This window comes from Dermacentor variabilis, chromosome 3 (assembly GCF_050947875.1).
Source record: "Dermacentor variabilis isolate Ectoservices chromosome 3, ASM5094787v1, whole genome shotgun sequence".
Lineage (NCBI taxonomy): Eukaryota > Metazoa > Arthropoda > Arachnida > Ixodida > Ixodidae > Dermacentor > Dermacentor variabilis.
Window position 1 is genome coordinate 178,999,090 of NC_134570.1, and position 12,693 is coordinate 179,011,782.

The window sequence follows — 12,693 nt, forward strand, 5'->3', positions numbered from 1 at the left end:
TTCCCCTATGTTGTCCTTGGTGTGAGTGTTTGTTGGCTTCTCATGATATGACTAATAATAATCAGGCCCCTCGTAACCAGCAGCAACTGGTGCGGCGGGCCCGGGAGACAGCAAGAGCCGCAGGAGCCCTGGACTAAGGGCGCCTCCCGCACAAGCTGAACGACACCTGCTTGTCCTTTTTTTAAATAAATGTTTTTCCTCCTCCTCCTCCCCTATGGTGTCCCTCGTGTCAGTGTTTGTTGTGTTATGATATATATATATAAAAGTTTAATAACATTTAATAACAGTTGCACTGGAAGAAACTTCGTGTGACCTCGAAGAATTGGGCCTTTTATGAGTAGTTACAAAACTTTACACCTCACACACACACACACACGTGTGTATGTCTGTGTGTATGTGTGTGATGTTAGTAAAGATGGTCGAGCCCCAGCCACCCCCTCCCCCCGGAATAAATAATGTTTTCCGCCCATGGTACAATTGTTATGCAGATCTATTAAAAATCAATTTCGCCCAGCAGTAAGCAATAAACGATGAGTACTTGTGAAAACGCCACTTCAGATGTTTCTAGTTCAGTGGTTGATACAATGCAAGATATAAAATCTGAATGTCTTGAACACCCAGCTTCATCACCTAGTCTTGCACTCAGGAACTTTTATGTATCGGAAGGCTCAAAAAATCGATTGGAGGGAAGCATATTCAGAGTGGTAAATAATCAAAAACCTGGGTGAACAAATCGCTAGCCAAAACCAAAATAATTCTCACGAAAAATTCACGAATTTCTGAAGCGCTGAAAAACGTACATTGCACGTCAAGTGGACTACGTCGAAAAATGATAAATGTAGAACTACGCTGTATTTCATTGGTACGGTTGCGTGGAGACGAGACTATTTTTGTATTGTATAGTGGCACACCAAGAATATGGAAATTGAAAGTGCTACTTGCGTACTTGCTCGTGGCTGCACAGGCCACAATGAGAGACAATCGCCAAAAATTCAACTCTACGCAAGCTCAGGCACTCACCGTTACAATAAGTAAACTGCCGACCAATTACTAACATTGCACAGCGTCGACTAAAACGGGAAATATTGCCATAGGCGTTTAGATTCACAGTGCCGTTTCTGTGCAACGACAATACTGTGCAAACAGGCCATGACGATTAGCGATACCAAGCGACGCCACGGACAATAACAAAGTTCATGGTAAAAATAATGCAATTTTCGATGTCGTTTGTTAGAGCGTTAGTCGCGTTTTAATAATGCCAAACTTCCAAAAGGCAGAAAACATGAACATGAATGGCAAAAAGACTATCAGAAACGGGAGCTCTGCGTTCATTCGAGCACAAGCCTACTTGTGCGCCATGTTCGATAGTTTTGGCAGCGCCTGACGTGAATTGTAATAACGCTGTCGACAGCGAGAGTATGCAATTTGTCGATGTTATGAGTAAATCGGTTACAACGTTTCCTGCGTCGAGCTAAACTCGGGCCAACTTCGTAGCGTCTGCGTTTCTTCTGAAGCAGGTCACGTAAGAAAAGAATAAGGCGGCGTTATGGGGGGGGGGGGGGGCGCTCCTCCCGGCTCGCTTGGTCGTCTGCTATACTACCACGCTGTCATCACATTTTAGGCAGTGATAGTCGCCGCCCAGCGCACCTAAATGATAATCGCAGCAGCATGATGATGATGGTGATGGCGGTTACGATTTTATTGGCATTCCCTTCGAAAGGAGACGGCCATGAAGTCACTCAGCCTGCTTGACCTTATCAGGTAATAATACATCTATCGCAGCCTAGGGTATTGCGTATCTTGCCTTGATGTTTCTTTATTTATTATTGGCTCTATCTCGATATTGTACAGAGACCTATGTCTGTAACGACTACAGTTCTGCCGATCTTTTCACTGCGTATTCTTTTTCTCGGGGAAGCATTCAATACTGAGTAGTGTGCTCAATTTTGGATCTAACATTAACCTTACACGTGCCATTATAAGTTTGCTGTTAAAAAGTTGAAAGTCATTCAGTGGACTTCGCCTAACCTAGAAACAGCAGGCATTTGCCCCGAAATAAAGCTTTCATCAACAAGGGACAAGTCATTGATATGCTAATCAATGCTGCAAATTGACATCTTTAACATTCCGAACGTCGACATGGTGAGGCACTTTGCATACAGTTGAAACTTGACAGAATATATGAAGGAAGCTGTCTTGACAGAAGAAATCGAACATTTAGCAGTGATACACTTCATCTTTAGGCATAAAACTTCTCATTCTGCCGTTGTGTTCTCAACTAATATTTATGTATGTCACTAAACGTTCCATGTCAAACAATGGTGATCGCAATCATTCCGTACGTTACATGCGTCAGTACAATTTAATAACGCATGTGTTATGATGAAACAAGCGCGTTAACTGGCTCTAACAACTCCATCTTCGCACTCCCATGATGTCTACAAAGTCAACTCAAGTAACGTCATCAAAATGCTTCATTTATTTTTAACGGCCTAGCTGCATGCAATCTAGACTGCCTCACTACATCCTTTGGGATCTTTGCCAGAGTCGCCAGGTTGTGGCCCAGACCTGTTCATATTCAGCGGAAGGTCGGTAAATGACAATAATTGTGACAACTATGACGAATTGCTTGGAATTTTCTATTTATTATGTGTCAAATGTTTCTAGACATTTTTCGCATTATTAAACCATAGCTTTAAATTACCTGTAGCAGTGGCGAATCAACAGTCGGAATGTGAAAAAAGACAGAAGCTCCAGGTTTTCTTAAATGGTATTAATATGTGGTGATAGTGCTTTACCTAAGAAATCTGCGTCTTGATATGTGGTATGTTAGATACTGTACCCTGCCCTACGAAGCAATGGCGGATCCTTCGGTTCGTTGTTCCTATAAGTTTCAAAAGTTATCCTATTCGGTAAGATTTAAAGAAGTGCCCAGCATGAGATAGAGAAGGCTAAATTTGTCGCCATCGTCTGACCTTAACTATCGTTATCAAGTTTACCCGCTCATTTCAGTTTGTCTTATGTTTCATCCTACTGTGTAAACTAATAATCCGCTTCTCCGTCCCTATGAAGGTTAAAATTTCTCCGACCATATGCATGGCGGCAAAAAGCTCTCCCTTCCAATAAAGGCCTTCTCTATCTCCCACTCTTGAGAAGTAGAAATAAATGGAAGCGCATACATCCCCCTTTGGTTATTACGGGAGCAAGGCATGGAAGTGAATCATACTGCCTTGAAAAATTTTACCAAGGCAGTTTACTGGCTGTTTACGCCAATGAGCAGTCATTAAAAGGTCCCCAGGACTCTAAGAAAGGCAAAGAAGTCCTTAAGCTGACTAAAAACTTGTTACGTTATCAACACTGCCTAGCTGTGACATCCCTCGTCCACATCCTTGCAGTTTCATTACCGATCTCCCCAATTTCTTCCTCCTACACTTCCTCATGCATTCGTCTGGTAATACTGACATATTAACATGTGGTAGCCACAGTGGTGACTAAGGGAATAGCGAATCCTGCTGCTGAGCAAGAGATCGCATAATCGATCTCCTGTGTGGGCACAATCAGACGAGGGCCAAACTAAAGAGCTCTTGCTCACTAAGCATTGCTTTCACGTTATTAGCCCAAAGTGGTCAAAAATAATGCGCAGCCTGCTACTACATCGGCTCTCGCATTGATGTTGCTTCTTCGGAGCGATAAGGCTAATCAATTACCCTGTCAATCAGACACTGAATGAACACATTGGCACTGTGAAGAATATTTACTTAACATCGTGTTCTAGAGGCTAGAGTACTCACCTATTACCAGCGGCCTCATGAACGCTCCCACAGCTGTCACTGCTGCTACGAAGCCATAAGCCATGGGAAGGTTGTGTAAGCCGACGTCACTTGCAATAGTTTGAGACATGGCGACCATTACGTAGCCAACAGGAAGTCCAAGCGTTACAACAAGAATCCAAAACACAACAGTAGTTTGGGCATGAGGCATTGCAGAGCCGATAACGGCCATGAGGAAGTAAGAAAGAGTCATGACGCCAAGTGGAGATGCAATGTTGTAATCGGTGAGTTGGGGTATCAGGAGTCGTCCAGCTGTGTCGGTCACAGAGAAGAAAGTTAGAACGTGAGCAGCATCTACTCTGCTAATTCCAGTGTCCACTGCACAGTCAACCGCGACAGCCAGAAATGTATCCAAAAAGAAGGAGAAAGAGAAGTAGCTTAACATGTGCGCGTAAAACCGCGGCATAGACAGAACATCCTTAGCGCTATGCAAAACAGATCGTTTGCGACGTTCCTTCGCTGAATACCGCAAATGCAATGACACTTGCTCTGTTGATCGGAGCGTAACACCGCAATAATTTTTCTTCAAAGTATATGTCTCATCTTCCCCTTGACTTTTCAAATCTTCCCCTGGCACAAGAGCGTCCGTAAAAGCGAGCATTGTGTTTTTTATTAATTTTGTTTCCATGTTAGTTCCCGATGTTCTGGTGCGCTCCGTACACCTCACCGACACATTTTCCAGTGCAATAGTACTGGGTACCTGAATCAACTTTGATGAATTTGGAGGATGTGGCGAAGTTCGGTGAAAGCATTCACCGTTAGATACGCAGGTCACACAGGCACACCACACTTCGTGATCTCTTCTCTCGTCTGTAGTGCGGGCGTTGCTTTCTTCGTCCTCCTTCGAAGACGGTGCTTTTCGCTTTTCGCCGTTCGCATCGCTGGTATCTAAGGTCTCTACCATGTCCCCTGTCCAATGTCGGTTCATCACAGAACGCTTATCAGCATTAAGGCTAACTGAGAGCGGAAACTTTTTGAATCTGGCGCTTGTCGACTGCTTCATATAAGTAATGATTATATCGTCGTCGCTACCCGGATCGCAGCATCCGAGTTCGCCGCTGCTGCTAACTAGAGGTTGCAAACCCGATTTTAAGCAGCTGATAGAACGGGTTGCGTTCTTCTCCTGCTGCTCGTCTGCTTCACTGGCTCTGTTGCTGGTCACTTTATGTCTTTCCGAGTACTTTTCCCTCATCCAGGGCGGCTTACGAAAAAGCACGCTGATCGGCCCAATGTTCAGCAACAGTGCTCCCACGAGCGCGAAAGTTCCTTGCAAGCCGTACTCGTCCAGGCAGAAATCGAAAACTTTAGGAAAAATGAAGGAGGCTGCAGGTGCACCAGCCATGTTGATTCCGAGGGCCGTGCCACGTCTCCTATCAAAGTACTCGTTCACAGCCACGATGACACAGGAGAGCAGGATTCCGTGCCCGGAGCCTGCAGTTTACGCCGAAGTGGAATTTAAAACTGTACGAGAATAGAGGCAATATTTAGGATTCCTACACGCGCTTTGCATCATGTGAGCACGTGCGAGCCATGTTAGCCTTGAAAACATTCTATAAGAGAGCACTTTCAGTCAGCTGGTAACACGGTGCGTGCGCTTTCACTGACTAACAGGGTTACGTAAGAGAGTTAGGTATGCGGCCATATGGAGTCAAATAAAGAAGGTCGCTCTGTTGATGTTGAGAGGTGCACAATGTTTTGCTTTTTCGCCTGTGAGTCGCGGATGGGCCACCCTAAAAATTTGTATAGAAGGGGCCAGGAAGAACTTATGACACGTGCGCGTGAGTTCAACCAGCGCCAATAGCGCACTGACTAGTGGGTTAAAGACGTTTTCCTTGGGTGTCCATTTCCAGTTACTAAGTAAATTTGGGGTTTTTTAGTACTGCGGAGATTCACTTTATGTGAAGTACAGGCACCTTACACAGGCTCAGTAGCTTTTTGGAGAATGCAGCAAACAGCATTTCATGGCATGAAGATCAGTAGCATAACAAATTCTCTGAAGAATATATGGCCACGTCATTTGCATATAGGTGCACATTATAAGACGTGTGCAAATCATATAAGTGGTGTGTAAGCCACTGTCACCAGAATTCGTGCTTACAGTGGACGATCAGACCCTGTCCTTGTGAGCCAGAGAACATCTCGCTAAGTTCTCATAATTTTAAAGGGTGAATTGAATCTTACCTGTGATTACCCCGATTGATACAACCAGGAATGGTATTCCGGTAGCAAACGCTGACGCAAGACATCCTGCTGACATAAGCAGTCCACCTAGTAGCGCGCTGATCCTCATACCGCATGAGTGTATGAGAGCTCCAGCCACTAGACCTACAAGAACGACGGCAACAGGAAAGAGAATCTATAAGGATACATCCGGTTGATTATTATTCCAAAAATCAGACGTTCTGGATTAGAACTTTTGCAATTACCGTTCTTATTTGTTCTTATTCCATTTCCTTCGTTAGCCCTCCGCCGTTTGTCAAACGTTTCTGGAAGCACGCCCAATTCAGCTGTCTGTCACGAGACGTCGTGAAAACTGCGATAACTACCCACCTCAAGATCATGTGGACACAGTACTGACGCCGTGAATTGGCAAAAAATATATATTGCTTTCCGATCATGCCTTTCTCATTACTAGCCTTCTGCGATTGGTGAAAATTTTTTCTGGCTCCGCCTATTTAGTCTGTCTCTTACGCGATGTAACAAAACTGGGGAATCTGACAAGGTCAAGGTGACGTGTAATCACTAATTATGCATGGTGATGCTGAACCAAACGAAACTTTTTTGGTATAGGCAGAGACAGAGGGTAGGGGCAAGGAGGCGCCTTCAGAAAGGAACACATGTCTCCTGATCACTATGGTACTGTGTGCTTGCAGCTCCCTGAGAGAATTGATTTCTTAGCGTATGTAAAAAATTTGTACACGTTAGTATAACGTTGCCGATTGTTTTCGAACGTATGCGACGTCCCTCTGCCAAATATTCTTCAGTGGGCATTAGTTCCGACGGCATTTTTAACATCCCACGCGCGCTGATGCAAATGTCGACAAACCACCGCAAAGCAATCAAGGCGAAGCAGACCAATCAGGGAATCCGGCACCACTCTTCTAATCCGTTTCTCTATTTTCACTGTGCTATATGGGCCCCACAAAAATACTCCACTCTTACGCTCTCTCCTAACCTCTCGTCAGCCAATTAGATAAGGAAAACGTGACACGGTAGACAGCGCTATTCGCATTAAAAGCGAGAAAGAAAGGTCACTTCATATAGACCACATATTATAGACTGGTGGCGCGAGTGTCAGCCGAGGCGATTATCTCGACACTAAGGGCCGTATTCTGTAGCGGTTCGCTTTGGAACCGGTTCGGTCTGGCTGTTGCCATTGGTCGGCGCTTCGTTCTCGTCATCCCTGGTGGGCGAGACGACAAATTTTGTTGACGTCACACAAGTTGTCAATCATCTGGAAAGGAACCGGTTCCTTGCTACGACAGGAACCGCGGAGAAGTGGTTCGCTCGAGGATCGCGCGCGGTGGCGAGCATGATGTCGAGGGTTGCTAGAGCAACCGTGGCTGCCGGCTACTCTCGCGCCAGCTGACGAGCCGGCACCTAGACGAGACAGAGACAGCAATGGCGGCTCCTTTGCTTGTGCTGCTGGCGAGAGCCAAAAGACAACGACGCGACGAGAGGTAACGACGCGACCCGTTTGACATGGCCCAAGAAGAGTTTCGAAGGCATTTTAGGCTCTCCAAAGACATAGTGCGACGTCTTTGCGATGAGCTAGAAGGACATCCGGACCTCAAAGATTTCGTGGTGTCGACACTACGATAAAAGTGCTGTGCGCGCTGCGGTTTTTTGCCACTGGGAACTTTCAACAGTGCGTCGGGAATGAAGAAGCGATTGCACTGTCGCAGCCTTCGGTCAGCCGGATCATTACAGCCGTCGCCAAGGCCATTACGGTTGTGGGCTAAGAAAAAGGATGGGTTAGATTCCCATCCACGGCGCAACAGAAAGCCGCCGTCAGCTGCTGGCCCAACACACACGACGCCTTTGCTAGGTAGGGGTGCTCCTCGACAAATGAAACGAGTATTTCACGCTGCCTCGCTGAAACATGGGGACCCAGCCGCCTGTCCTGTCCGCGAACAAGTCCAAAACGTAAACAAAGCGAGGCAAGCTGTTTGCATAACGTATAGCACACCACCTAGCGGCTAAATAAGAAAACAACACAAATAAAATTACAACTCCCAGTAGCCGTCGGCGCCGCAAGCTCACATTTATTGCTGAAAATTACATTTGCAAGTGTTCTATACAAACCAGTGTTTTTTATCAAACCAGCAACATCCTTCAATTGCTATACCGTCCCCCAAGTACAAACAAAAATGATGTCGTGATCTTCCGGCAGACCACCGCTCGTTGATTGGTTCCCCTCACGCCGTCCCGTTCCACTCTTTCTCCGAGTGATGCAATCCAGACGTAACAGCCAGACCGAACGGGTTCCAAAGCGAACCGCTACAATATACGGCCACAGGTGCTGCCTCCCGGCGGAAACTACGGGACACTGAGTTCCATACAATAGTAGGGAACTCCATGCTGCGGGAGACGGGAGCAAATGGCTGTACTTGCGGTGCGCGCACACTTGCTGTGGTGTTTTAAGACCCTTTCTTACCGCATCTGCTGAGCTGTTTGTTTTCGGCATACTGCGAGAAGTGGTACGGGCAAAAGGCGTTCGTCCCGCGGTATTGTGCTGCAGTTCGCTTCACCAACAACCAGCCAAAGAGGAACCATGCTGATGCATCAACCCTACGATGCACACGGAGACACGACAAGCTTGTGCATGTGTGGCGCGTACTCGTCGTACGAGTTTTCCGCGGCGCCCGCGAAACGCCATTCGGTATTGGTGTTAAGCGCAAAAAGGCTTCGCGCCCAACATTTGTGCTCGGATAGGCAACCGTTTCGAGAAGCGTGAAACACACGCGCTATCGCGCGTGCCGTGCCGCCTTCCTACTGTGCGGGCTTGGCATATCAGTGCCGTTTATGGCCGTTCGGCGCCCTTATTCATGCGCACGCAATATGTGCCCCCATTGGGCTAAGATCCGCCGCCGGGACTGAACGATGGTACGAAAAATGGCCGAAGGCGCAAAGGGTAAAAACACGCAAAAAAATGCTCGGGCTGGCGCCAAATTTCTCAGTGATGTTCCTGTAAGCAAAGTAGATGAATGGTCACAAAACAAAAATTTGGTAAATTTAGGTCAGCATGCGAATCGAAGTCGAGCCACTGGAATGCGAGAGGAGCACGCTTCCCCGACGGCACGGCGGCTCCACGGCTCTGGCTGACTAAAGCAGTGCCTTGTGCGTGCGTCATTGGGCACGTGACCGCGAAACCAATGGAGAAGAGGTGGCGCCACGTCATCAGCGTATAACATGAGGGCATTCATGGCGTTGCTATGCCTATAAACAGCATAATTGCTTTCGCATTCTTGCAGGTAAGCAGTCTGAAGTGACTCTGCCTAAATTTTTGGATCTGCTCGGATCTCTTTGCGAACGGAAAGTCAACCAAGGCCAGCCCGTATATAAAACTGCGTTTTTATTACAGAACAAAGGTGAGCAGGAAGCGACCGAATGCGCGTGTCGACTTCGAAACCTGCGCAGCAGTTGTTTCCCTACGGCGAGTGGAACAAGACTGATCGGAACGTGACGATTTTCGTGTCCTGTGTTTGTCACGCCCATGAGTCAGCCGCGTTTAAGTACTCACGACCGCCAAAGGAGAGAGCAGCATACGACTAGCATTCACAGAAACAGGGCTATGCGAACACGCCAATGCCTCACTAGCTTTTTTTTTTTTTTCGCACGTTAGTTCGGGTTGTTGAGCCGCTATGATTGTGCGATACGCACACTTAGCTACGCGGCGAAGAGCGAGCTCAAGCCTAGCAGATCTGGTGCCTCTTCAGTGATGTCATAGATGGAGACGTAAATTATTGTGAATCGTCTATTGCGGCGGGGGGGGGGGGGGGGGGGGGGGGGGGAGGACTGGGACGTAAAAAAAACGGGAAAAAAGTAAAGCGCTTGTAGTAAAGGCAGTGCACGCTATTTAACATCTAATGCTCCTATCTCGTGCATAGTGCATGACCTCCTCAATGTTTCTTTTTTTCGTAGTGCGCCGGTTGTTAGTGTTGATAGAGCGTAGACAGACCGCATTTCTCCTACCTAGTGTCAAACACTTAAACTTGCGTAACATACGTATACACGTAAGTGCTATACCTTTCTGCGTAACTGCGTGCAGCGTGCAATAACATAGGAAACCCTTTTATTGTCCTTTTGGAATAAATTATCACCAATAAATTCTTTTGTGTATTGTATTGACAAAGCAAGATAAAAAATGCGGCACATATGTAGCACGAGCGCACGGCACAAAGATGCTGCTCGCCTTTTAAGAAACGAGGCACGTCGTACTAGAAGTCATCTAGTCCCTTTCCGACACTGCCTCAGGCCACCGAAACGCGTATGAATACGCAGATCTCGCAGAAAGAAGCTTGGCTAACGATACGGCATTGAAAATGCACGTGAAGCAGGTGACGCTGCATCTCCAGTGACGCAGACGACCTTGAAGGGTTGCTAAATCGCCTCCGTTGCCTATATCTGTCTTCCAAAATGGGGTCGCGTTAAGGAAGACAGATTTACTGACCTCGGAAGACGCCGAGACCGTTGCAGCACTTTCCGAACTCGCCATCGCAGCCGAATGAGAACCGCAAACACGCTGTAGCCTGTTGTCGCCCGCGCGATTCACGCAGTCCCCAGGCAATGCTCGCACTATCGTCACCACAATAATAGAAACATGAAAACAGGCTTCCGGCGCTGAAAACGCTCGTCTGTAAACAAGGATAGCTGTTGACTGCGCTGCTGAAGAAACCTAGCGGCTCGCCGCAAGAGCTGGCGTCGGCATTTGCGTAAATATGGCGTAAAAACATTGGAATGATGTCAAAACTACAATAACTTTATATGTTATAGCACCCCATATGTACGGTAAACGAAATACGATAATGCTGGCGAGGCATTTCGGCCAGGCTGGACAGAAGAAGCTGATGACGACCACCACGCCGCACAAGCCATTCCTATCTAAGAAAACGACTACTCGAAATCCCGCTTCGCTCTATTGGTCTAACTTTATCAGTGCCAGTGATCCTATCTTTTGGAGCCTCCATTGTTGGGTTCAGCAACAGAAATGTTTGCTTGGCGATCCAAAATTACCTAATTGAAACCAAGCGATTTCCATGTTAGATTGATCGTTCTCCCTCCCAACCATAGCTTTCTTTTATTTCTTATCTTTTATTAACTATTATTGTTAATATTATTATTATCTTATACCCGGTTTTCATCTGATTATTTCCTTTTTCTCCAAACACAAAACGTTCACTTTTAAACTCACACGCCCAAATTGTTAACTCCCTTGTTATCATTATTATTTAGGCACCTAATTAAACCGCCCGATTCTTGGCCAATCCCCCACTGTGGGTATGTGCCACGGCCACTCAGGACAACAACAACAACAACAATATAACAGCCTAAAAAGCAAATATTTCGCTGTCCATCCGGATTTATGTGCGCGCGATGTAGTTAAAGGGCGTGTGGTTCTCTAAATTAATGTCTCACTGCTGGTTAACTCATGCGCAACGAGCCCAAACTGGTGGTGACGAAAGTGATCAAAATGTGAAGTGTCAAGTGTTTGCGGTGCTTGTGCCAAATTTCGGTCCTCTGAACAGTGACCGACAGACACACGGTGTGAGTTTTAATGCTGCCAGGTGTGTGAGTGACCATCTATTTTGTTTGTGTACACATAAAAGCATAATTATTCAATCAATAAGTTATTTATCGTGCCCAGGAACAACCATGATGTCTAAGTGTTGGCGCACGCATACATAAAAAAAGAAGAAAACAGCACGGGAACATAAGTAAAGAAAGGAACAATGAATGAAAAGAACTATCTTGAAAACAAGTGCGTACATATAACAAGGCGCAAGGAGAGTGCGAAAGAAAAAGGTCAATTGAGCAATGTGTCAAACTATGACACAACAACGCAAAGCTCAGCGAAGAACTATGTCAGCGAGTTATGAAAAAAATATCAAGATCAGGAAAATAAGCTTTAAAAGGACTCTGTATTGTATGCACGGTTGAGTGTTGGTTATGAAGGGCGGGAACACGGAAAGGCCCATGTTCACCAGTGATCTTGCGCAGTGTACGAAACAGGATACAGCTGAGGCGTTTTGACCAGGTAAGGATCCGCGAAAGAGTTTGGAAAGAAATAGATGGTCAGCGCGATTACGTCGCAGCGAAGTAAAGGTAGTGACAATAATGCAACAGTGCTAGAGGAAGGTCCAGTGTATCTGGTAGCAAAGCGGTGGACCCAAATATGACGGCACTGTTGGAACTAGAAATGCCATTCCAAACGAACGACGCGTATTCGAGTTGATTGATGGATATTGTTTCTTGGCGCAAGGGCCAGAAATGGCCAAAGAGCGCCATGACATTTGCTGATGAATGGCAATGAGTATCGTTGAATATGGCGGTAATCGAGTGCCTGTATATTGGCCTGAAATATTCGCTGTAAACGGTGTAATATATGTATCTATTAAAATAATGTCAATGAAAAGTGAGTCCTATGGTTATAAAAGTACGTTGTGATGGATTAGATTCTAAAACATGTTAATTTATAGCATCAACAGTGCCTCTGCAGAGCCCTTCAGCGCAAGGGCTGCGAGGCATGTGCTCTGTAAGTGGTTTCATTGCAGCTACAGCCTCTAAGCAGGGGCTGTGCTACAAATAGCCCGGCCAAATGATTTCTATGGTATTAATTTCTTCTAAGAACTTGAGTACTGAT

General features: G+C 46.2%; 1 protein-coding gene across 1 annotated transcript in view; it reads right to left on the reverse strand.

Annotated features, from left to right (window-relative positions):
• The window catches only part of LOC142574342 (uncharacterized), a 49,660-nt gene that overhangs the window by 8,835 nt on the left and 28,132 nt on the right, over window positions 1-12,693 (reverse strand). Inside the window, exons 3-4 of the mRNA XM_075683450.1 lie at window positions 6,012-6,155; window positions 3,792-4,082 (exon numbers count right to left, since the gene is read on the reverse strand). Of these exons, the coding sequence (XP_075539565.1) occupies window positions 3,792-4,082; window positions 6,012-6,155 (435 nt within the window). The remainder of the gene's footprint in view (window positions 1-3,791; window positions 4,083-6,011; window positions 6,156-12,693) is intronic.